The sequence below is a fragment of the Salmo salar genome, chromosome ssa14, assembly GCF_905237065.1.
Source record: "Salmo salar chromosome ssa14, Ssal_v3.1, whole genome shotgun sequence".
NCBI classification, from domain to species: Eukaryota; Metazoa; Chordata; class Actinopteri; order Salmoniformes; family Salmonidae; genus Salmo; species Salmo salar.
Window position 1 is genome coordinate 20,169,034 of NC_059455.1, and position 27,559 is coordinate 20,196,592.

At 42.5% G+C, this 27,559-nt stretch overlaps 1 protein-coding gene across 2 annotated transcripts in view; it reads left to right on the top strand.

The window, feature by feature from the left end:
* The window catches only part of LOC106568821 (receptor-type tyrosine-protein phosphatase N2), a 149,199-nt gene that overhangs the window by 36,800 nt on the left and 84,840 nt on the right, over positions 1-27,559 (top strand). For both annotated transcript variants that reach the window (XM_014139506.2, XM_045694068.1), the window contains 10 exons: positions 10,235-10,358; positions 10,698-10,842; positions 13,233-13,605; positions 13,848-13,960; positions 14,187-14,391; positions 14,726-14,772; positions 15,305-15,478; positions 19,113-19,330; positions 20,821-20,907; positions 26,503-26,582. In XM_014139506.2, the coding sequence (XP_013994981.2) occupies positions 10,235-10,358; positions 10,698-10,842; positions 13,233-13,605; positions 13,848-13,960; positions 14,187-14,391; positions 14,726-14,772; positions 15,305-15,478; positions 19,113-19,330; positions 20,821-20,907; positions 26,503-26,582 (1,566 nt within the window). The remainder of the gene's footprint in view (positions 1-10,234; positions 10,359-10,697; positions 10,843-13,232; positions 13,606-13,847; positions 13,961-14,186; positions 14,392-14,725; positions 14,773-15,304; positions 15,479-19,112; positions 19,331-20,820; positions 20,908-26,502; positions 26,583-27,559) is intronic.

A 27,559-nucleotide genomic window follows, 5' to 3' on the forward strand; every position in this document is an offset into this window, starting at 1 on the left:
CATAACCTAAAAATCCATTCAGTGACCTTTATGCCAAAGATAATGTATGAAGTTACACTGGCAATAGATGTCAATGTTCTTCAGTACTGTATGTGCTAAAATCAGTGGTGTAAAGTACTTAAGAAAAAATACTGGGGTAGCTGTACTTTACTATTTATAATGTTTGATTACTTTTACTTCACTACATTCCTATTGAAAATGATGTACATTTTACATTTTCCCTGACACCCAAAAGTACTTGTTACATTTTGAATGTTTAGCAGGACAGGAAAATTGTCTAATTCACACACTTATCAAGAGAACATCACTGGTCACCCCTACTGTACTGCCTCTGATCTGGCTGACTCACTAAACACATGCTTTGTTTGGAACATGCCACTGGCTGTCCGTAAATAAAAAAAATATATGTCAAATGGTACCGCCTGGTTTGCTTCATATAAGGAATTTGAAAAGATGTATACTTTTGCTTTTACTTTTGATAATTAAGTACATTTTAGCAATTACATTTACTTTTGATACTTTAGTATATTAAAAACAAAATACTTTTACTCAAGTAGCGTTTCACTGGGTGACTTTCACTTGAGTCATTTTCTATTAAGGTATCTTTACTTTTACTGAAGTATGACAATTGGGTACTTTTTCCAGCAATGGGTAAAATGCCATGAACATTATGGCCCATACTGTGCATGGCATATAGTGCTGTACTGACCATAAATAACCACCAGAGGGCGACCAATGCCTGTGTATAGTCCATCCTCCAACAGCAACCTGTTGTTGATTAGAAAGAGTAGAAATGGAAAAAATGTTGTAAGGAGAGAAAAATTACAGAAATGGTGAAAGACATTACTTTTGAAGTTAAATCCTATATTACACAATCATCAAGTCATCCTGTTTCATATACTGAGCTATTGAACAATAATGATCGTTGTTTTATGGCTCAAATACCTTATCCTCCAGCTAGCACCCTAACTGTACAACAACTGGTTGAATCAATGTTGTTTCCACGTCATTTCAACCCCTAAATGTAATGTGATGATGTTGAATCAACGTGGAAAACTGATTGGATTTGCAAAACCACCTTTATAATAAAGCAATGCATGCATCTATAATCACATTTGCGTAGTGGCATACAGTGGAGCAGACAAATGTTTAGAATTTCCACACATGGGGATTTTTTGTTGTTGCAGGGACTGACATTTTTTGGGGCCTTTTATAAATGCATTTCATGCTATTCTAAGTGATTTACATGATAGAAGACATTAGCAGAATATTTTTTAATGCCACACAAATGCCCAAATGCAGGCTACTGTGCAACTCGCTATTCATGTAGGATGCAATTTTGGAACTTTATCAATTTTTTTGTATTTATAATCATTTGTTTTTACCATTATTATTATTTTATATCACTGTTATTATCGTAGGCTTATTTGATCATCTAAACCAGTTCTTTAAATATGCTAAATGTGTTTTGTTTCATTCTGTTTAGACATTTCTGTTGGTTAAATTATGTTCGCTATGTCTTTCTAATGGTGTACTCCTTATTTAGTTTAAGATCCGTTATAAGTAAAATAAATATCATTAACCTATTGCTGTCAGTTATTGGGTTTAAACCAGTTCGCAAGTGTTTCATTTCATTCTGTTGAGCCATTTTCTTTGTCCAAATTAAGTTCCAACTGTAATGTTGTGTTGGCCGTGATATAATATCCTGCTCGTATTTTCCCTATAAACAATGGCTTGACTTACTTATTACCCTGATAATGTTTGGATACTTTTGTGAAGGTTGACTCCGACATTTGAACTTGAGTTGAGGAAGTATGATTTAGGCCTACCAGAGTTACTCCTGTAATCTAACAATATAATGCTTATCTTTATAAAAAAAAATCAGATACTTTTTTTGGCCTACTTCTGTATGGCTATAGTCCTATCTGTAGACCTATAGCAGACGTTGTAGACCTATCTGTAGACCTATAGCAGATGTTGTAGTCCTATCTGTAGACCTATAGCAGACGTTGTAGACCTATCTGTAGACCTATAGCAGACGTTGTAGTCCTATCTGTAGACCTATAGCAGACGTTGTAGTCCTATCTGTAGACCTATAGCAGACGTTGTAGACCTATCTGTAGACCTATAGCAGACGTTGTAGACCTATCTGTAGACCTATAGCAGATGTTGTAGTCCTATCTGTAGACCTATAGCAGACGTTGTAGACCTATCTGTAGACCTATAGCAGACGTTGTAGTCCTATCTGTAGACCTATAGCAGACGTTGTAGTCCTATCTGTAGACCTATAGCAGACGTTGTAGACCTATCTGTAGACCTATAGCAGACGTTGTAGTCCTATCTGTAGACCTATAGCAGACGTTGTAGTCCTATCTGTAGACCTATAGCAGATGTTGTAGACCTATCTGTAGACCTATAGCAGACGTTGTAGACCTATCTGTAGACCTATAGCAGATGTTGTAGACCTATCTGTAGACCTATAGCAGACGTTGTAGACCTATCTGTAGACCTATAGCAGACGTTGTAGACCTATCTGTAGACCTATAGCAGACGTTGTAGTCCTATCTGTAGACCTATAGCAGACGTTGTAGACCTATCTGTAGACCTATAGCAGACGTTGTAGTCCTATCTGTAGACCTATAGCAGACGTTGTAGACCTATCTGTAGACCTATAGCAGACGTTGTAGTCCTATCTGTAGACCTATAGCAGACGTTGTAGTCCTATCTGACAAGTATAAGGAAATGAATGTTGGTGTCGTAGCATGCTGCCGGCATATCTCTATCTCTCACTCTCTCTAGGGCCTAAGCTTTTCTTCCTTTATATTTCCTTTTTAAATATTAATATCATACAGTGGACACCTAAGCCTATAGGCCCATACATGCAATGCCCTGGTGCATTTGGTGCTCAAATCTCTGACAGCAGAACCATGAGGTGGACAATTATTGTTTTAGGAAAGTAAAAACCATTAAAACAATAGGCTACAAAGTTTTGAATATACTACACATCAAAACATGGGGAATAGTGTTTTTGTAATTTGTTATAGGCTGTTTTTAAGGACATGTAAATGTCCTTCATTTGGCCAATATCGCTTGTCTATTGATGGCGCTGGCTGCGTGGATGGACACCCTGATGGATTACGCATATCGAACCGGTAGAACTACATTTCTTAAACTTCTGATACATTAAAATCTTCCCAGTCACTTCCGGGGCCCAATTTTCCTAACAGAAACCCTGACATATAGTATACAGTGCCTTCAGAAAGTATTCAGACCCCTTGACTTTTCCCACATTTTGTTGCGTTACAGCCTTATTCTAAAATGGATTAAATACATTTTTTTTCCTAATCAATCTACATACAATACCCCATAATGACAAAGTGAAAACAGGTTTCTTGAACTTTTTGCAAATGTATATACAGTACCAGTCAAAAGGTGGACACACCTATTCATTCAAGGGTTTTCTTTATTTTTCTATTTTCTACATTGTAGAATAATATTGAAGACATCAACTCTATGAAATAACACATATCGAATCATGTAGTAACCAAAAAAGGGTTAAACAAATCATAAAATATTTTAGACTTGCGATTCTTCAAAATAGCCACAGTTTGCCTTGACAGCTTTGCACACTCTTGGCATTGTCTCAGCCAGCTTCATGAGGTAGTCACCTGGAATGCATTTCAATTAACAGGTGTGCCTTGTTAAAAGTTAATTTGTGGAATTTCTTTCCTTCTTAATGTGTTTGAGCCAATTAGTTGTGTTGTGACAAGGTGTCACACCCTGATATGTTTCACCTGTCCTTGTGATTGTCTCCACCCCCCTCCAGGTGTCGCCCATCTTCCCCATTATCCCCTGTGTATTTATACCTGTGTTCTCTGTTTGTTCATTGCCAGTGTGTCTTGTTTGTCAAGTCAACCAGCTATTTGTTATCAGCGCCTGCTTTTCCCAGTCACTCTTTTTCTCCCCCTCCTGGTTTTGACCCTTGCCTGTCCTGACTCTGAGCCAGCCTGCCTGACCACTCTGCCTGCCACTGACCCTGAGCCTGCCTGTCGACCTGTACCTTTGCCCCACCTCTGGATTGTTGCCTGCCGTCCAGTACCGTTGCCCAACCTCTGGTTTACTGACCCCTGCCTGCCTTGACCTGTCTATTGCCTGCCCCTGTTGGAATATTAAACCATTGTCAATTCGACGTGTCTGCATCTGGGTCTTACCTTGATTCCTGATACAAGGTAGGCTGGTATACAGAAGATAGCCCTATTTGGTAAAATACCAGGTCCATATTATGGCAAGAACAGCTCAAATAAGCAAAGAGAAACGACAGTCCATCATTACTTTAAGACATGAAGGCAGTCAAAACGCTTCTTCAAGTGCAGCCGCAAAAACCATCAAGTGCTATGATGAAACTGGCTCTCATGAGGACCGCCACAGGAAAGGAGACCCAGAGTTCATTAAAGTTACCAGCCTCAGAAATTGCAGCCAAAATAAATGCTTCACAGCGTTCAAGTAACAGACACATCTAAACATCAACTGTTCAGAGGAGACTGCATGAATCAGGCCTTCATGGTCGAATTGCTGCAAAGAAACCAGTACTGAAGGACATCAATAAGAAGAAGAGACTTGCTTCAGCCAAGAAACACGAGCAATGGACATGAGACCAGTGGAAATCTGTCCTTTGGTCTAATGAGTCCATATTTGTGATTTTTTTTCTCTTTTTTTTTTTTTTTTCTCCAACCACAGTGTCTTTGTGAGACGCAGATTAGATGAACGGATGATCTCCGCATGTGTGGTTCCCACCGTGAAGCATGGAGGAGGAGGTATGATGGTGTGGGGTGCTTTGCTGGTGACACTGTCTTTGATTTATTTAGAATTCAAGGCACACTTAACAGCACACCACAGCATTCTGCAGCAATACGCCATCCCATCAGGTTTGCACTTAGTCCCACTATCATTTGTTTTTCAACAGGACAATGACCCAACACACCTCCAGTCTGTGTAAGGGCTATCTGACCAAGAAGGATAGTGATGGAGTGCTGCATCAGATGACCTGGTCTCCACAATCACCTGACCTCAACCAAATTGAGATGGTTTGGGATGAGTTGGACTGCAGAGCGAAGGAAAAGCAGCCAACAAGTGCTCAGCATATGTGGGAACTCCTTCAAGACTGTTGGAAAAGCAATCCAGGTGAAGCTGGTTGAGAGAATGCCAAAAGTGTGCAAAGCTCTCATCAAGGCAAAGGGTGGCTACTTTGAAGAATCTCAAATATAAAATATATTTTGATTTGTTTAACACTTATTTTTGGTTACTACATGATTTCATATGTGTGATTTCATAGTTTTGATGTCTTCAATGTTATTCTACAATGTAGAAAATAGTACAAATAAAGAAAAACCCTTGAATGAGCAGGTGTGTCCAAACTTTTGATTGGTACTGTATATGAAAAATAAAACTTTACTTAGATAGGTATTCAGACTCTTTGCTATGAGACTCGAAATTGAGCTCAGGTTCATCCTGTTTCCATTGATCATCCTTGAGGTGTTTCTACAACTTGATTGCAGTCCATCTGTGGTAAATTCAATGGATTGGACATGATTTGGAGAAGCACACACCTGTCTATATAAGGTCCCACAGTTGACAGTGCATGTTAGAGCAAAAACCAAGCCATGAGGTCGAAGGAATTGTCCGTAGAGCCCTGAGACAGGATTGTGTCGAGATACAGATCTGGGGGAAGGGTACCAAAACATTTCTGCAGCATTGAAGGTCCCCAAGAACACAGTGGTCTCCATCATTCTTAAATGGAAGAAGTTTGGCGCCACCAAGACTCTTCCTAGAGCTAGCTGCCCGGCCAAACTAAGCAATCGGGGGAGAAGGGCCTTGGTCAGGGAGGTGACCAAGAACCCGATGGTCACTCTGACAGAGCTCCAGAGTTCCTCTTTGGAGATGGGAGAACCTTCCAGAAGGACAACTATCTCTGCAGCGGTCCAACAATCTGTTCTTTATGGGAGAGTGGCCAGACGAAAGCCACTCCTCAGTAAAAGGCACATGACAGCCCGCTTGGAGTTTTCTAAAAGGCACCTGAAGGACTCTCAGACCATGAGAAACAAGATTCTCTGCTCTGATGAAACCAAGATGGAATTCTTTGGCCTGAATGCCAAGCGTGAACGGAGCAAAGTACAGAGAGATCCTTGATGAACACCTACTCCAGAGCGCTCAGGACCTCAGAAAGGGGTGAAGGTTCACCTTCCAACAGGACAACGACCCTAAGCATACAGCCAACACAACACAGGAGTGTCTGAATGTCCTTGAGTGGCCCAGCCAGAGCCCAGACTTGAACCTGATCGAACATCTGTGAAGAGACTTGAAAATAGCTGTGCAGCGACACTTCCCGTCCAACCTGACAGAGCTTGAGAGAATCTGCAGAGAAGAATGGGAGAAACTCCCCAAATACAGGTGTGCCAAGCTTGTAGCGTCATACCCAAGAAGATTTGAGGCTGTAATCACTGCAAAAGTTACTTCGACAAGGTACTGAGTAAAGGGTGTGAATACTTATGTAAATGTGATATTTCAATTTTTTATACATTTGCAAATATTTCTAAAAACCTGTTTTTGCTTTATCATGATGGGGTATTGTGTGTAGATAAGGGAAAAAACAATTGAATCAATTTTAGAATAAGGCTGTAGCGTAACAAAATGTGGAAAAAGTTAAGGGTTATGAAAACTTTCCGAATGTACTATATATAGTATAGGCTACTGTAGGCTACAAAATAAACTTTCCAGTGACACTGACTCACCCAATGATAAAGATGAAGCATAGGCTGCTCACCGGTGATGGCCGGTGCACTCGTGTCAATATCTCAAGATAAGGACTTCGAAAAACAGTGCTATTGGCTCCAGATTCGCTCAAAAATCTAACAGGAATAACACTCAGATTGTCAGACTAGAAGAAATGGTGGCACATGTACTATCAATTGCATTATGTGACAAATCACAAAAGCAAACACAGAGAACTGTTTTTATCCCTGGTGGATTAGGTCAAAGGTCACTATGGATCTGTCTCAAATGGCACCCTATTACCCATAGAGCTCTGGTCAAAAGTAGTGCACTATAAAGGGAATATGGTGCCATTTGGGACACATTCTAAGTCATTCTCATTCTGTAAAATGTTCTCTCAGCATGTTAGTATATTTATAAGACGAAAAGGCTACACGATGACATTTTTTAAAGTTTCTATAGCCAGATCAGTCTTCTCTTTTCGCAGTAGGCATTAGCTTTCCAAACGGTAGGCCTACATCTTTCTCATGATTGTATTTTAAAATGTAAAAGGCAAACTGACAGCCGCAAGAAACAATAGAAATAGAATCCATACATGGCAGTTCCCATTCAAGTCAGGACTGGCAGCCATTGCAAGTGTACTCATGAGTTTAGCAGTCAAAGTGCCAGTGTTAGTGGTTCCAACATCCTTCTATGGAGTTCTATATATGGCCCCAACACAACAAGCTGTTCTATATTCAGCGCACGTGCTGCCCAAATTGCAGCCTTCCTGACTGTAAGTGCTTGTGATAAAACTTATTCCACAGCTATTTTTTTTAGAAGCTATTGATCCTCTGTGGAAAAATGATGCTCTCAGGTGTAGTATTTTGTATGTCTGTTCAGACAGGAGTAATATCATTTTTGGAGAAATTATTTCAGTTTATCAGGGGGTGCTGCAGCACCTCTACTTTCCGTGGCGATAATGACAGGGTGCCATTTTTGGTTGATTTCACATTGAATTGACATTAGTTGAAAACTCAACCAAAATGTAAATCAAAACTAGACGTTGAACTGACGTCTGTGCCTAGTGGGACCTGAGATCCACATACATTTCTAGAAAGCAGCTCTAGACGGGCGAGCGATATTCTTTAGTGCACAGTGCTGATGATTTTTTGCGGGTTTATCAACCTCTCCAGCAGTAATGAAATATGCTATTGAGTTATTTACCCTGGCTGTCTGAAAAACCATTAGAGGAACAAAACTCCAAAGAGCATCTGCATTTCAAACCCAGAACAGAGCGCGGCAGAGTAGCATGATGAGCAGAGCAGCACAAACCTAGGTGGAGTCCCAAATGACACACTATTCCCTACGTAGTGCACCACTTTTGACCAGAGCCCTATGGGTTTAAAAGTAGTGCAATATGTAGGGAATACGGTGCCATTTGGGATGCGGACATAATGGCGTCAGATTATTCAACATAACAGCCACCGCTGCCTCTGCTCTGACCCTCCTGAGTGCTGATCGGGTGAAACACAGAAAACAGGAACACCTTCACAGATTCAAAGCTACCAACCTGCCTCTTGTTTCTCCTCATCAGAGAAACACAACCCCTGCTGATGTAGCACAGAGCTATGGGCCTTAAACTTAACACTAAGATTTTCCAGAAAACCCAGTTGGAAGGCCACTGGATCTCCTGCTTATTCCCTCATGAAAAACATGGGAATTTGTGGAAAGTTACTGGAATTTTGCAATGCTATTTCTGTGAAATGAGTCCCATAGTTTGTAATACCCAAACCCTGACCCCCTCCCTCTCACTGCTCTCTGTTAACCCCAGCTGCCCAACCAAGCGGACCTCTTCTTTATGTTCCATTGCTATGGAACCGTTTCGCCTGCGTGGTTGTGAAAACCTAAGCTGTGTGTGAATGACTTGGTGGGGGTTACAGTTAATCAAGCTGCGGTGCCACATAGCGTCGGTTCCTGTGAAAACCCTGCCTTAGCTCTCCTCTCACACAGACAGCCATCAAGACCCCCGTTAAAGCAATCATAGAGCACAGCTATTTTATGTGTGTTTGATGGTGAAAGCTGGCTCTCAGTCCTCCCTGTGTTACTGAGCCCGGCCCTGCTCAGTTGAGTGATGTGTGGCAGGCAGGCCAGGCTGTAGCAGCAGACAGCAGTATGGTGGGTTCCCTGTGTTCCGTGTGTTCCATGTCTTCTATGTCTTCTGTTGTGTTCCACTGCTCCTCCCTCATCAGGCTGTGGTGGATCTAGAAGGCTGGCTGGGTTCCAGAACCCTGGCCTCTACCTTCTGTGCTCCGCTCAATAGCATCATGGGAAGCACCCACCACCGGGAGATCTGCATTGTTTGACTCTCTCATCTGGTAGCCATGAAAGCACATTTGCATACCTATGTATTTAAAAAAGAGGAGATAGATGTATTATCAGACCAATGTGCCCATATCTACATATTTTCTAAATCCATCCTCTCGTTTATTATGTTATTGATGGTTTTACTGATTTATACAACTTTTTTAAAGATTGATAACCCATAACAACGCATGCCTTCTCATGGAAATGTGATTTATAGAAGTCATCCCAACCCTATCTAGCCAAATGCTCACTAACAGTAAGGTGCACTGTGCAAAGTGACATGTGTACTGTGCTCTTCCTTCAATTACCAAGATAAGGATGTCATTGCAGATGCTGTTTGCTGTGCAGTCTAGTGATGCTTGTATCTTTCATGGATGCTGCCTCTCATCTGTGGAATGTCTCTGTTGAATTGTTCAAGTGTGCGTGGCCATATTCTGGGTTACATTTGGTTCCGCCACCCCATCTGTTATTGGCACCAGTCCTCAGTTGTGTTGCCAAAACGTGCTGTAGTTATGTACTGTATGTCAGTGTTAAGAAGCAGAGGGGAATACATATGGAGATCATCATGTAGCCTTTCGTCTTATAAACCTACTAACATGCTGAGAGAACTTATTACAGAATGAGAATGACCTAGGATGTGTCCCAAATGGCACCATATTCCCTTTATAGTGCACTACTTTTGACCAGAGCCCTATGGATAATAGGTTGCCATTTGAGACATCCATAGTGACCTTTGACCTAATCCACCAGGGATTAAAAACAGTTAAAAACAGCAGGAGATGAGAAGCAGGTACAGGGAGTGAACCATTTAATACAGACGGACATGCAACGGAACAGGCACAGCGTCTGGACATAAACCCGACACGACAAAATGCTACTACAGGGAACAACACAGAGGAGCAGACATATATGCAGGGGTAATCAACAAAGTGAGGGAGTCCAGGTGAGTCCAATGAGCGCAGCTGCGCGTAATGATGGTAACAGGTGTTTATGATGACGGGTAGCCTGGCGCCCTCAAGCGCCAGGGAGGGGGAGCGGGAGCAGGTGTGACAGATAGTATATGTGCAACCATTTTTTGTAGTCTGACATTCTGAGTGTTATTCCTGTTGATGTGTTGCAGGGTTGATCTGGGAGGATGAGGCCAGCCAGCAGATCCTGTCCAAGGAGCTGTCTAAGCTGAGAAAGATCCCCTACAGACGCCTACAGGACTCCATCCCCCATGTCTATAGCAGCAGCAAATCCAGGTCACTGTTCTGGCAGGCAGCACCATCCATTACACCTGTACATACACACACGGACACACACGTATGCATGCAAACAGACAGGTAGGCAGGCAGACTCTAGGAGTGCACATGTTAGAATATGATGACTGATGAGCTGGTTTATGTCTGAACGGATCTAGTTTCTAGCTCTGGATAGTCCAGGTTATCTGTCTCTGTTCCTTCTGTCTGTCTGTCTCCTTCTCTCTACTTTTTCTATCTCTCTTTTTGTCTTCGTGTCTCCATCTCTCTCTCTTTCGCTATCTATTTATTGCTGTCTCTCTCACACTTACTCACACCTCTCACTCTCCATGTCTGGTCCAGACCCTCTACCCAGGCTATGGACCCAGGAGACCAAAAGATCAAGCCTGTGGAGGTGGAGCTCAGTAGAAACCTTCAGAACATCCTGCAGCGTCTGGGCCTCCTTTCCCAGGCCTCGTCCCCCACTGGCCCCAAGAGTCCAAGCAAGGTAAGGGCCCCCCCTGGCCACCTTCAGAACCCTGCCCTCCAGACCCCCAGGCCCTGCTTTAGCCTGGGATGAGCAGCTGGATCCTTTTTTACTTCTCCATGGATGCACGTCTCCATAAACACACACTCATGTGTACACACACACACACACGCAAATCACACATACACACACACAAACTGACGCTGCGGGAGCTGTATCATTATCTATCCCCTTCTGAAGGGTTGGTGAATGGCTGTTGGTTGACCATTCACAGGGATAGTTTCCTGCTGGATTATTATGAGGGAGATAATGCCCACCGTGGGTTCAGGAGTTCAGTTCCTTAATTAGTAACGCCCACATGATGGGCTCTATGTAATTTCTGTTCAGGGGGGTGACCAACACGGCCTAGCTGAATGAGAGGGCCAAACCCCTGCTGAGGTCCAGGCATTGAGGGGTTGAGGAGGGTACCCCTTTATTTATCAAGAATGGGGAGAGTAGCCCTTTATTTATTAAGGATGGGGTTGGTGGAAAACATTGGGGGGGGTTTGTTTGAGATGAGCATGTGGGAGATGGATGGATCTTAGTGTTGTTGACACGTCCGTATAGTGTACTGCTTAGGAAGATATTACATACTCTCATCTTACTGTTAACATATTAGCAATTAACATTTCATTTGATGGTGGTGTATTAGCTGGGGATTGAAGTGAAGCACTAAGTAAAAATGAACACTTTGATCTATTTGGTAACACTTTCTATGAAGTAAATGTGTATAATGCTATATAATGACCTTTATACACTGCTAAAAAAAATAAAGGGAACACTTAAACAACACAATGTAACTCCGAGTCAATCACACTTCTGTGAAATCAAACTGTCCACTTAGGAAGCAACACTGATTGACAATAAATTTCACATGCTGTTGTGCAAATGGAATAGACAACAGGTGGAAATTATAGGCAATTAGCAAGACACCCCCAATAAAGGAGTGGTTCTGCAGGTGGGGACCACAGACCACTTCTCAGTTCCTATGCTTCCTGGCTGATGTTTTGGTCACTTTTGAATGCTGGCGGTGCTTTCACTCTAGTGGTAGCATGAGACAGAGTCTACAACCCACACAAGTGGCTCAGGTAGTGCAGCTCATCCAGGATGGCACATCAATGCGAGCTGTGGCAAGAAGGTTTGCTGTGTCTGTCAGCGTAGTGTCCAGAGCATGGAGGCGCTACCAGGAGACAGGCCAATACATCAGGAGACGTGGAGGAGGCCGTAGGAGGGCAACAACCCAGCAGCAGGACCGCTACCTCCACCTTTGTGCAAGGAGGAGCAGGAGGAGCACTGCCAGAGCCCTGCAAAATGACCTCCAGCAGGCCACAAATGTGCATGTGTCTGCTCAAACGGTCAGAAACAGACTCCATGAGGGTGGTATGAGGGCCCGACGTCCACAGGTGGGGGTTGTGCTTACAGCCCAACACCGTGCAGGACGTTTGGCATTTGCCAGAGAACACCAAGATTGGAAAATTCGCCACTGGCGCCCTGTGCTCTTCACAGATTAAAGCAGGTTCACAATGAGCACGTGACCGACGTGATAGAGTCTGGAGACGCTGTGGAGAACGTTCTGCTGCCTGCAACATCCTCCAGCATGACCGGTTTGGCAGTGGGTCAGTCATGGTGTTGGGTGGCATTTCTTTGGGGGGCCGCACAGCCCTCCGTGTGCTCGCCAGAGGTAGCCTGACTGCCATTAGGTACCGAGATGAGATCCTCAGACCCCTTGTGAGACCATATGCTGGTGCGGTTGGCCCTGGGTTCCTCCTAATGCAAGGCAATGCTAGACCTCGTGTGGCTGGAGTGTGTCAGCAGTTCCTGCAAGAGGAAGGCATTGATGCTATGGACTGGCCCGCCCGTTCCCCAGACCTGAATCCAATTGAGCACATCATGTCTCGCTCCATCCACCAACGCCACGTTGCACCACAGACTGTCCAGGAGTTGGCGGATGCTTTAGTCCAGGTCTGGGAGGAGATCCCTCAGGAGACCATCTGCCACCTCATCAGGAGCATGCCCAGGCGTTGTAGGGAGGTCATACAGGCACGTGGAGGCCACACACACTACTGGGCCTCATTTTGACTTGTTTTAAGGACATTACATCAAAGTTGGATCAGCCTGTAGTGTGGTTTTCCACTTTAATTTTGAGTGTGACTCCAAATCCAGACCTCCATGGGTTGATAAATTGGATGTCCATTGATTATTTTTGTGTGATTTTGTTGTCAGCACATTCAACTATGTAAAGAAAAAAGTATTTAATAAGATTCTTTTTTACATTCAGATCTAGGATGTGTTGTTTAAGTGTTCCCTTTATTTTTTTGAGCAGCATATAATGCCTTTATAATACACAAATAATGTGTTTTATTATCTTGCAGAGTGACCATTACCAATCTGGCGTCTTCTCTGACTACTACCGGCCCAAGTCCCAGGGAGAGGGACATTTTTCCCCACTGTCCTTCTTCCAGCCTCCCTACCAGGACAGACACTCTGCAGGGGATGGAGACCTCCTTGTGGCTGCCCTCAGGCACTACCTGTCTGGGCAGGGACCAACCCAGACCGAGGGGGCCCCCAAGGTCCCAACCTTGCCCTCCCCTCTTCTACACCCCTCCTACAGCAACAGTATAGACAGTGTTGGGCCTAAAGAGAACTCTCAATCCCAAACACCCAACCTGGATAGACGTTTACTCCTCCAGACAGCTGGAGCCAGTCAACCCTCTGGTCCAAAAGAACCCTTCAGTCCAGTGGATGGTATGTGCTGCTTTAAAAACAATGTCTTCCTCTTTTTACTGTACAAGTTCTTCCTTATTATTCCTCTGTGAACAAATTATCACTATCAATAGTTATGGATCCGCTGAAAATAACAGTATAGCATGTTATTAGTTGTTAATTAAGGCATTGACATCTACCATAGTTAGAACTCTTCTCCCTCTCATCCTCTCCTCTCCTCTCCCATCCTCCTCTCATCCCCTCTCCTCTTTCCTCCTCCACAGAGGTGTTCATCCAGAAGGTTCTGAAGAACGTGGGCAGACACAATGTGGACGTGGATGACATGAGTCCAAAAGACCTGGACCAGCTGTCTACACTGATCGCTAATGCCCTACAGGTAGAATAAACAACAACATTTTTGTACTTGTCTTTCTTGCACAAACCCTCACACCTTTCTTACTAGCACTGATTTTGCTGATAGCTGCGTTTTTTTTAGGAAGATTTTACTTGGAATGAATGTGATGTTTGGTTGTCTTACCTAGACACCGTAGTTGAATACACTGTCTGTAGTTTCTCTGGATAAGAGCGTCTGATAAATGACCAAGATGTAAATGTGAATGCAGGTAGTGGATCAAAAACAGCCTCAGGCCAGACCAGGACCAAGAGACCTGGGGGAGGAAGAGGAGCAGGAGGATGAGGAAGGGAATGAGGGGCCTGGAGAACAGGGGCCTGGGGAACAGGAGGAGGAGAAGGAGGAGGGTGACCTTCCATTCGCCACAGAGAAAACGGCTCCAGAGAGCACTCCCCTAGAGGAGTCTGTGGTCCAAGGTACACAAACCTGACAGACCTGGTTACTTGGAGAAGACCTCCATCTGTAGTATTAACTCACCAACACCTTTGTATACTCATTGTCTTTCCATGCCAACTTCAGGGTGACTTGTTCATATTGGCTGCTCTGTTGATTTGAAATGCAGTCAGACTTTGGCAAAAAAGTATCAGCTAAAAATATTCACAAACCATAAGTTTCCCTTCGCCTTCCAAAAGGGTGAAGGGAAGAGTATATCTGTGTGGCTGTTATTTGAGATATGCAGAGTCGGTTTGCTTTCTGCTTAATATTATTCTTGTTGTCAGTAAACACTCAGTCTCTGTTATTTCCTGACAGAGCGACAAATGGAGGGAGACAGAGAGCCAGCAGGCTCCAATGACAAGGTACCCCATTTTGATTCTTAAAGTGATAAAGGGTTTGAAAGAAAGTGGAAATGTCAAACGGAATACTGACATTATAAACGGTGATATTATACCGTATGTAGGGTATGAATCATCCAGAAGAGCTGATTTTCAAAAGGATTTTGATGATAAATCTGCAATGTACTGTAGACAGTAAACCAGTTAGTATACACAACATAGAGAAGAAGTACGTTTAGAAAAACGGATTGAAAGTGTTGTAATGTTGTCAGTTTGCATACCTATCTTTCAAACAGTTATTATTGGCTTCTATCCTACTGCTTCCTGCTTTCCTAGAATTTGATGAGAGAAGCGAATTGCCTCCTCTCCCCTATCAAAACAGTTCCTTAATTCAGTACACATGGATTGTAACAAAACATGTCTCATAATCAAGATGAAATAAAGCCATAATGTAGTTATGATTGATTCGTATTTGTTATTTCTTCCCGAGATCACCGTGACTTTTGTTGTTTGTGCTGTAGCTAGATCACCGTGACATTGTTCTGTGTTATTTCAGCCCCAGGTTGCCGCCGGCTTATTTGGAAAGCTTCTGGCGTACCTGGATAAGAGTGAGTCCCCAGCCCAGAGACTCCAGGAAGATTTCCCCGGTCAGGCTGGTGTGGGTGCAGAGCTGGGCGAGGGCAGGGGCGTCGGTCTGGAGAATGTCCGCAGTAAGACCACTCAGTCCGAGGTGACGACCATATTACACATACAGTGGCAAGATAAAGTATGTGAACCCTTTAGAATTACCTGGATTTCTGCATAAATTGGTCATAAAATTTGATCTGATCTTCATCTAAGTCACAACAATAGACAAACACAGTCTGCTTAAACTAATAACACACAAACAATTATTTGTTTTCACATCTTTATTGAACACACCGTGTAAACATTCACAGTGCAGGGTGGGAAAAGTATGTGAACCCTTGGATTTAATAACTGGTTGACCCTCCTTTGGCAGCAATAACCTCAACCAAACGTTTTCTGTAGGATCAGACCTGCACAACGGTTAGGAGCAGGGGCGAAAATCTGATATCAACTTTGGAGGGGACAATTACATGAAATTTTCTCAAGAGCAATTCCTGAGGGGGACACCAAAAGTAGTGCTGTAACACATAGCCTACACATAGCCTATGGTAAATGTATATTGAGGAACCAAAGAAATAAGGTGTTTGCCGTACTCCTAACTACCGGTACCCAAAACTACACAACTAATCACAACAGCAATACCATTGCCTTTAACAAATCTTAGTTCAGTCACCAGTTTAAGTTGAGAGTGGGGCTATCCATGGCATTTTCCAATTATGTTCCTATTTTACAAGTCAAATGTCACGGTTGTCGTAGTGGTAAGATGACCAAAATGCAGCAGGATTGTGGATGCTCATCTTGACGTTTATTTTAACTTAAAAATGAACACCAAAATAATAAACGCACGAAGAACTCACGAACAACACAACAGTCTCGTAAGGCTCACACATGCTAAACAAGAAACAATCTCCCACAAAAGGCAAACTCAAACACACCCTACTATATAGGACTCTCAATCAAAGGCAAAGAGACAACACCTGCCTTCAATTGAGAGTCCCAACCCCAATTAACTAACATAGAAACAGATTCACTAGACAGAACATAGAAATACATGAATGTGACACAGTGCCCAAAAAACCCCGGAATACATAAATCAAATGCCCTACAACAAACACACCACCCCGAACCACATAAAACAAATACCCTCTGCCACGTCCTGACCAAACTACAATAACAATTAACCCTTATACTGGCCAGGACGTGACATCAAAAAAATTGAGAACCTTTCATAATGTTGCCAAACAAAGACTCAACAAACTTACCTGAGACTCCCTGTCTCTGCCAGTCTGTCCCTGCATATCTGTCCCCAACTCTGCTGTCTGTGTGCCATCTGTTGCCTGCTCTGCCTAATGACATCATTGTGAAACATTTCCATTAGAATTTCATTTCTTTCTTATGAACATTTTATCAACTAGTCTTTGAGATATTAGGCTACTAGGGTTCTTACTATGCGTTTGGTGTATTGAAAAATACTCCGATGTCCGTCTTTTATTTTTCTGCCATTTTTCTACCTGGCTGGCTGGCTGGCTACACACACACACAGTGTGTAGGTTATTTACAGTAGGAGATGGGCTTCTATCATCTTCTATCATTCTATTTGGGCTTTGATCTAAAAGGTAGCTAGCAAATGTGAAACGGATTAAAATGACAAGAGTTGACAGCTGTATGAGTTCACCATTTACACAACATATGCTGCAACCTCTTGTAATTTTAATAATTTGTTTCATATTGGCTGGCTTCCAACAATAGCTGAATTTGCAAAGCTAGCGAGCACCAATTCAGTTTCAGTGGTGTTTGCTATAATCTTTGCTACCCGGGTTAAATAAAGGTGAAATTAAATAAATAAATAAAAGTTCCCTTGCGACAATTTATCTTTTGCAACGAGACCATTAAATATATTTAAGACAACGGTAGAAGAGTGTAGTTCTGTTCAGTTTGGACTTCAGTTTATCGCTAACCTTATCACAGGGACTTTGAAGCACTAACTTACATCTGCGTGCTGATCTTGGAATACATTGACAATAGCAAAGATTCCATATTTGACAACGCCACATAAATGGAATAGGTACTAGCTAGCTTAATAGTTAATATTTGCGCGCTAGCTCTGCATATTCAGCTAGTGTGTGTGTGCGCGATTGACTGGATGAACCTCACAGCAGTTACGTGCAAACTAAGGAACTGGCAGTGGATCAAACCATTGTGAGGCAAAGGACGGGGGGGGTCGCAATCTTTTGAAACTTAAAAACGCGCTATTAAGTGTCTATAATCAGCACAATTGCTTTCATTGCGTATTATTAATATTATTTAAATTACATAGTTATGTTTCAGTGATATATTGGGGGGGACAAATCATATTTTTCCCAGGATGGGGGGGGTCGTGTCCCCCCCGTCCCCCCCGGGATTTCCGCCCCTGGTTAGGAGGAATTTTAGACCATTCCTCTTTACAAAACTGTTTCACTTCAGCAATATTCTTGGGATGTCTGGTGTGAACTGCTCTCGAGGTCATGCCACAGCATCTCAATTGGGTTGAGGTCAGGACTCTGACTGGGCCACTCCAGAAGGTGTATTTTCTTCTGTTAAAGCCATTCTGTTGTTGATTTACTTCTGTGTTTTGGGTTGTTGTCCTGTTGCATCACCGAACTTCTGTTGAGCTTCAACTGGCAGATAGCCTTACATTCTCCTGCAAAATGTCTTTATAAACTTGGGATCTCATTTTTACGTCGATGATAGCCTGACGCAGCAAAGCAGCGCCAAACCATGATGCTCCCTCCACCATATTTTACAGTTGGGATGAGGTTTTGATGTTGGTGTGCTGTGCCTTTTATTCTCCACACAGTGTTGTGTGCTCCTTCTAAACAACTCAACTTTAGTTTAATCTGTCCACAGAATATTTTGCCAGTAGCGCTGTGGAACATCCAGGTGCTCTTTTTGAATACTTCAGACGTGCAGCAATGTTTTTTTTGGACAGCAGTGGCTTCTTCCATGGTGTCCTCCCATGAACACCATTCTTGTTTAGTGTTTTACGTATCATAGACTCATCAAAAGAGATGTTAGCGTTTTCCAGAGTTTTCTGTAAGTCTTTAGCTGACACTCTAGGATTCTTCTTAACCTCATTGAGCATTCTGCGCTGTGCTCTTGCAGTCATCTTTGCAGGACAGTTTACCGTGGACTGATGAACATCAAGGCTTTTAGAGATACTTTTGTAACCCTTTCCAGCTTTATGCAAGTCAACAATTCTTTAATCTTAGGTATTCTTAGACCTCATTTGTTTGAGGCATGGTTCACATCAGGCAATGCTTCTTGTGAATAGCAAACTCAAAATGTTAGGAGTGTTTTTTATAGGGCAGGGCAGCTCTAACCAACATCTCCAATCTCGTCTCATTGATTGGACTCCAGGTTAGCTTACTCCTGACTCCAATTGGCTTAGCCTAGGGGTTCACATACTTATAGACAAGAAATTCAATATAGACAAGAAAGATACAATTGTTTGTGTGTTATTAGTTTAATCAGACTGTGTTTGTCTCTTGTGGTGACTTAGATGAAGATCAGATCAAATGTTATGACCAATTTATGCAGAAATCCAGGTAATTCCAAGGAGTTCACATACTTTTTCTTGCCACTGTAAGAAGAACCACAATGACTATGTTGTTAAAACATTTTGGTGTTATCCTCAATGATTTGAAATGCATTGTGTCCACGTGTTGTTTAATCGTGGTTTAAATTGTCACACAATCAAGGTGGCAGTGGAAAAGAAGTCGACCCACTCAATGGACGTGGAGGAGGTGGCTGCGGTGGAGGGCTGGATCCAGGCAGTGGAGCCTCCTGCTGCCAAGATGGTCTACCAGGAGCCCCTTAAGAAGAAAGTCAACGTCCAGGAGCTGCAGCTAGATGTCAAAGCTGCTGTGGACACGAAGAAGACTGATGATGACTACGGCTATGTCATCACTGACACAGAGTGAGTAGTACCTTTCATAAGTAATGAATGAGGCAACCACAGCTAATCATTCAAGGTTCGATGTTTGTGTGGAATTGCATTTAGTATAGTACAAAGGAGTCTTTTTTTTTAGGCCAGGGCCAACTATGGTGAATTGACAGGTGTCGACATGTTGCGTTGGGTACGCTAGATCAGTGGCAACCCTTTTGGATCCATTGGTACAGTTCTGTTTGTACCGTGACTTTTGTTTTTATTTTTGTTTACTGTCTTGAATAGGCATAGCTGGAGTTGCTTTGAAACAAACCATTACAAGTGGAAACAGAAATGTGCTTTAGATGCTAGACACCCAAAGGCCTACTGTGTCCCTGTCAGAGTAATTTCTCATTCCACATTTTAACTCACTGTTGGGAAAGTAATTTACAAAGACTTTTTTTTTAAGGGTTTCGCTCACTGAATGTATTACCCTAGATTATTTTCAGTGTTTCAGTGCTGGACTCATATTCATGCACGAACGTAAATAAATCATTCATTTATGTAGTATTGGCAATTGACAAAACAATTTTATTTACATGACTCAAAACCATACCCCAGTGTGGTATATCATATGCATGTGCAATAAACATCTCACGTGCGCATCATTCAGTAGATGATGAGTTGAAGGTGTTCAGGTCAAGTCCCTCTCCAGGGCACGGAACCCACAGCCCATCAGGCCACCAGGAACTGGAGCCCACATCCCTTCACTATTCCATCATAATCAGGTCTGGCGGGCCTCCACTCTCCATAGGGGGTCTGGGCTGGGGCTATGGAATATCAATAACTTTTCTCAATGTCTGTATTAGAATGTTTCTCCTTTTAAACTCCATACTCCCACTACGTTATGTGATTAACTAGGACTGAGGTTTGCACTGAAATGTATATCTTCCCGAGTCCACGGTCATCAGAGACCCTGACTGTGTTTTAGAGGTGGGGTACATCATTAGCTGTGGCCAGGACTGAATTGAGCCACCTTGGTGCAGATGCACCATTTCATTTGCACCTCTCTGTCTGGCCTGAAGTCTAAGAGAGTGGCTGTGTCTCAAATTGCACCCTTTTGCCTATTGTGCACTACTTTTGACCAGGGCTCTGGTCAAAAGTAGTGTACTATATAGGGAATAGGGTGCCATTTGGGACACAGACAGAGCACACAGGTGATTCATCATGCCAGAGGAAACACTTGCTCCCCCACTTCTCATACCTCACCCTCCCTCCGTGTCTCCCTGCCTCCCTCATCTCCCTATTTGTCCCTCCCTCCTCTTATTCGCCCGTACCCTCTCACCTCTCTGTCTTTGGCCTTCACTCCCATCTCCTCCCCCTCCTACCCTCCATCCCTAAGACCTCCGTGCCTCTCGCCCCTCTCGTGTCCCCTCTCCTCTCTGAATGTGACAGGAATGTAATGTGTCGGAGCTCTCACCCACACTTAACAGGCTAAGGTGACAACTCTGTTGATGAACTCTGTATTTTTCTCTCCCCAGCGCGCTACAGACTGATGAGGGACTCCACTTGATGGAGATTCTGGCACGGCGGGCCAAGCTGCAGATGACTGACTTCCTGGAGCTCTCGTATGTATTTTATTCATGATTAACATTTTTATAGATTTTTCACACACTCAACAAAACAGAACAGAAACAACAAACACAGACTACACCACTTGTATGTATTTAACCTTTTTATGTAACTGTTAATTTTGACTGCATGCTTAAAACAGACGTGACTAGATTTGATTTGACTCAGGAATCTTATACGGTGCTGGGTAGAATCTGGGTAGAATCTGGGTAGAATCTAAAATGGGTTGTACAGTAATTCCTTGTAGCACGTAGATAGGTATACATCCACTGATTAATGCAGATTGAAATGCAGGGTAGTGTGTGGAGAGAGTTTATACAATATACCTTATAAAAATAGCTCAATGGATACAGTTATGCTTTAGGTGTCATGAGCACCATGTCAAGTCAAACGTTAACTGAAGGGCTTAAACAAAAATAAATAAAATAAAACATTTGAATTATTAAACTGACAAACAGGTTAAAAGCCAAAGAAACGCAGGCTTACTGAGACACAAGATATCCCGGACACTGTCTTATTCTTATTCTGTAAACATTCGAGCTGGAGGTTGATGATTATTGACACATACACATTATTGACATGAGGTGCCATATATAGTACAGGTAACTGCCAAAATAAAGGAAACACCAACATAGTGTCTTAAGAAGGCGTTGAGAACAGCTTCAATGCACCTTTAGCATAGATTCTACAAGTGACTGGAACTCTATTGGAGGGATGCAACACCATTCTACAAGGAATTCCATAATTTGGTGTTTTGTTGATGGTGTTGGAAAACACTGTCTCAGGCAACGATCCAGAATCTCCCATAAGTGTTCAATTGGGTTGAGATCTGGTGACAGATGGCCATGGAATAAGGTTTACATTGTTTTCATGCTCATCAAACCATTCGGTGACCAATCATACCCTGTGGATGGGGGCATTGTCATGCTAGGGCATAACCATGGTAGCTAAAATATTGGTCAAATTAATGGCCTGCCCAGCATTTTTATACATGACCCTAATCATGGGATGTTAATTGCTTAATTAACTCAGCACTTGTTTGCCATATACTTTGTATCCATTCATTTTCTTAAGTGTTTCCATTATTTTGGCAGTTACCTGGATACAATCATTATGAACAAGACTGAACTCTCCATGAACCTCCCTCTCTTTCTCCAAAATCGTTATGTTTTTCCCTGCAGGTATCTGACTTTAAACACACGCATTCACAAACGCACACATACACACACACACACACACACACTTAGAATGCAATGAGGCTTTTAAAGCCTTCCTCAACAAAATGAGAGTATATAGTGACACACTGTGCTGGTCTGGGTAGTCAGTGGCATCTCCTTCACACAGTCTAACCAAAAACGACTCTACACACATTTTACACACAATTGCACAGCTAGATATTGCACTGAAGCACATTATTTAAAGACTTTCAAAATAATATTGAAGAGGAAATCTTATCGACATTCTGTAACGACATGGTGCCATAACCTGTCACAAGTTCATTTCCTGAACCGTCATGCCCTGTACCCCACAAGTAAACACTGCTTTATGATGGGCCTCTTTCCTACATTACTTATGTTCACGTCTGACATTGTGGTCATTGTAATGCAGTCATTCATCAAGTGAACATACACTGCTATACTCAATAAGCGTAGCAGTGTGTATGCGAGAACAATTTACCGCCATAAATACAATGCAACGTGCTGATGACAGGCATAAGAAGGGGAGTATTGTATGGGCTGATAGGCCCCCTTTGTGTCTTTCTAACTACTGAGCTTGATTGTTGGCAGTACAGGTAGGGATTGGCCGATTCCGTATCATGTGACACTGTGAATAAGGTTCTGAATGGCCCTTGTTTCTGAAGCACCTCACGGCGCTAGGGAGGTATACACTGCTCTGTATTCATCCCTTCAGCCCATGGGTGGCCTTACAGGGCTGGGCTAATGTACCTTTTGTCTTTGTCCCTTTCTGGAACTGAAAGGGCCTTGGTATGGGAGAGTGATGGATTGGGTGGGAGAGAGCTGGGGCCCTTTGTTAGAGCTCCGAGTCGGCCCAGCAGGGGGAGCAGCCTGGACAATTTGTCCAAGCCGCCACGCTTATTTGGGCCGTCCCGCTCCTTGCAGCTAACCGCTGCTGATCCTAGACCACCACCCCACCTAGGAGCCTGGGAGAATGGCCCTCAACATAATCAAATATTGGGCCCTCAATTCAGCCCAGCCAGCATGGATCCTCTCACCTTTCATGTTGACTCATTTGTGCAAGCATGACTTGGTTCTGTAGGACCTTGAAATTAGTGTCTATCATGTTTACCATATTGAAGGAAAATATAGATACATGCATACAGGGTAGTTCAATGTTACCGTTATATGTAGTAACACAGTATGTTAGACACTGTGGCCAAATGTTATACATACTTGAATCAATCATCTATCTTTGTGTTATTTTGTATGATGAACAGACGATATAGAATAGGAGAATACAGACGCCGCTATCAGAAACGTCTTGAATTGATCATGTCAGACCGGACATGGCGGTTGAAAGCAGAGACGTTGGTTTTGATGTGTCAATGTGGGTGGTTTGCTTCAGAATCATGTAGCATTAGTTCACTCTGAATAATAGTTGTTGCGCAACACTTACCGACTGTAGTCAGACTCCAATTTGATGGGGGTGACGTAATGTCTGACTTCATATGCTGCTCATTTCAAAGTATAACCACTAGGTGGGGAGATGCACCTTCGCTGGTTGCTTGTAATGCAGCCTATGTGTTACTGAATACTGAAGACGCATTTATTTTCACTGTAGAATCACAAAACAAAAGATTGATGGACAATGACAGTTCAACATTTTATATATATTGGTTCTAACATACTTAAAGGGAGCGCTTCGTTAGGACATGGGAGTAATAGTCTGCTGAAGAAAGCATGCACTTCAGCTTGAAAATCACAAGTACATTATTTACTTTTGCTGTAGTATTGAATTTTGAAAAACCTTCATTGGGTGGCGGTTGGCGTAGTTCAGAGAGGTCATGCCCATATGGGACACAGGGGCACATGCCTCCTCACATTTGTCCTGTTTTTCTTCTTTGTATTTTGCGGAGGGTGCACACTGACCGGACCCACCCCCCTTCCTATCCTCCCTAGTAAGTGGTTCCAAGGTGCACCACACAGCAAAGATACGACGGAGCAAAGAGAGAGTGTAGAGTGATACATGCAGCGTTTGATTAGCTGCCGATGAGGGCAGGAGGTATTGTATGTTTATACATGAAGTTGATCAAGCTATGTAGCCTATTGATAAAGCAAAAATGTTTTATTGTTTCTCTGTAATACTAGTCACCTAGCAATTGTATGAAGTTGTCTCTAGCTAGCCAGCTAGATAGGTTCCCAACCTCATAACTGGCTACCAAGCCTTTTCAGGCTGTCAATCAAGTTAGAGTAGCTTGTCGAACTATCTTAGCTGGCATGCCTGCAGCAAGGTTGGTAGACTTTAAAAAAGCGAGCAATTACTATATGTACCGAATTAGACTCGCATTCCTTTCCATCTTTTACCCAGATTTTGGCAGAGATACAGAGAAGCATATTTATTTTATTTAAAATAAGAACCATCAGTCAGGAGGATACAGACAGTTCAAAAGATATGCTTAGATATGCAGAAAGAGACTTGGTTGAAATGTAATCTGGCACCTTATGATAATATCATGATATTTGTGTATTAATTAGGATTCTGTGATATGTACCTGTATTGATGATGTGTGCTATGATCCCATGTACTGTGTTGTAATTTGAATGTAATATCCTGGGCATGTTAGTGCAGTATATTGAGATGTGTGATTTACAACAGTCAGAATGACACCCTCATTAAAATGGCAATTGACCAGGTAAAGAGGTATGCTTAGATAACCTATGCAGAGAAATGTACATATTTTTTAACATAGAATTATGGCTCTCAATTGCAGGAAAAATATGTTCCAGGTGTTTGAAAAATGCAAAATTCTGCAACCACCTCCCCTCCATCCTCACGTACTTTGTGCCCCCACTAAAATAAAATGGCCGCATGGCGCCCCTGGCGTAGGTCATGAAACATATCAATGTGTTATGAAGTCACAGTGAGTGATGTTCCTTTTCAACCGCTAATAGATCGAACTCTTAATAGATGTGAAAAATCTATACATCTCGAGTGTTGCGGGGGTGAATATCATAGAATGGTTGAAAGGCTGGCTGCTGGTTGAGGTTGTCCTCCACACATTGCTAGATACCTTAACCTCCTGGCTGGATACATTCTTTGACTTCAACATACAGTACAGCAAAACACTTTCTGTTCAATAGGTTGCCATAACCTGGTTTTATTCTGGGTGGTTTGCCCTCCATCACCTTTAGCACTTTTCAGCTCAAGATATATTTTTACAGCCTGAAAAGTATTTGTCCAGTGTCCACCCTAGATTTGCTCTTTGGAAATACGTTGTGAGGGGAAAAATAATATCTGTACATTTCATTTGTACAGCGCTTTTCATTACACACACAATTCACAAAACTCTGTACATAAGCAATTGTCCCTATGACTGTCGGTGAAAGGACACGCATAAAGTATGTGTACCTAATCCTAGACAAAACCCCTCCTTGTCATTTGTTGTTTGTAAAACACTCAGAGGCACATTGAGATTCAAGAGGTATCCTGTGGAAACGTCTCCTTTGGCTACAGGGATTCTAACAGCTTATGGGGTAGCCAGAGGTAAAATACTATTCATGCACTGTGTGTGTACGGCTCTGGTTTACTACCATCAGTCCTGAGACCCCAGGAAATATGGGCTGTTCATTTATCTGCATGTCCAGCCCTTACATTTAGCCTCACACTGAAGTGTTTAACCATTTTATATTCAGGACAATCAGGGCTACAAGTACAGCACAAAACTATTTGACATAAACAGCTGCATTCATGAGTTTAATTGACAAATGTCAATACAAAAACAAGGTCTGCCAAAGCAAAAACCTGATAAAAATAAATGTATACGAATGCTGTAAGTACAGAAATGTTTTGCTTAGTGGGAAATGAATATCCAACTAGTCAGTGACAGCTGTGTGGAGTTTGGAGTTTGTGATAGCAACTATGTGAGCTTATTCCAGTACTATTGACACTATGTCCTGGGATTTCCTATGATCTTCTATGTAGAAGTACCCCTTACCTTCTAATGACGCTTGTGTACCTTGTAAGCGTCATTGTGTAGCTTGTGAGCGTCATAGTGCATGTTCGTGGGAGTCTCAGCTTTTCATCGATAGCTTTTAATAGTTTGTAGCTCAAACCATTTTGCCTCTACAGACGTTTTTGTAAAAAGACATGGCCCTGGGCCCCTTCGGGATCTGCCCTTGTCTCACAAACAACGCTCTAGCTCAGCCCCCGTTAATTACACAGAAGTCTGCAGCTCAAACACGCAATGTTTAAAAGGGGTTAGAAGACTCATTGGGTTAATGACCTGGTCTGTTCTTTGTAAGGCAAGAGGGCAGAAAAACAATGCTTTACCGCCATGTAAAAAATGTATTTCTAGTTGATCATGTTTGGAGTGTCTCATCTCACTGTGTGTGTTTTTTTGGTTTTTTTTACAGAGTGGTGGGCCCAGCTGTGACCTTCAGAGTACGACCTAATACCCAGAATGTCAGCACTGCAGATGTGGCCAACATAGCAGGTAGGTCTGAGCTGCTCTGATAGCTAAATGTTTATATATATATATATATATATATATATATATATATATATATATATATATATATATATATATTGCAAAAAAGCAATCTCTTGTGCTTTAGTGGAGCATGTTGGAACTGAAATGGACATTTTAGCTTTTTCAAATATCCAAGATTTTGTTGTTTACTCTCAGAGAACTGGTCCACAGTTTTTATAGCTCCATACTGAAAACTCTCTGTATAGACCCCTGATAATGGAGATGTGCTGTTGGGAGAAAGAGTCAAATCTAAGTGACATCCGTAAGCGTTATTAGGAAGCTTCCCTTGCACCAATCACAACTCTTCTCTGGTGAATGAAATACAGGTATGCATTGTCAAAGAACCCCCAAGGAAAGGAGAGAATAGCTGTATTTGTATATGGTTATCATTACTGACAAACATACAAGGCTGCTTCAACCGTAATGAGAAAATCTTTATATTTATATAAGAAGATAATGTTTTCCCCCACGAATTGGAATTTGTAACATATCAAGCCAATGGCAAAATTGTGGTGTAGATATCGGGGGGGGAGGGATCCAACCCTGACATTTAAAATGCATTTCCAGCAATTCTACACAGTTGGATTTATTATGCCTCTTGAGGGGTATTTTGAGGGGAAAACACAATAAAAGTGGAAGCTAGCTTAGCTAATGAACTAGTTACGTGGGTTGCAGCATGCATGACCAGAATGACATATCGATGAACCACCAAAGGCACACCTCATTTCTGTTTGAAAATTGAGGAGTTAGACAGTTTTTTGTGCCCAAAGTCGACCGTTAAAGCTAATTATCTGCAATTCTACACATTTTGCCATTGCCTATGACGTGTTAATGTGATATCGGGAGGTTGAGGGCACCCCTTTACATAGTTTTTTATACATTATTGGGGAGACGAATCGACCTGTTCTGAATATTGGGGGATCCCCCGTGGCAATTTCACC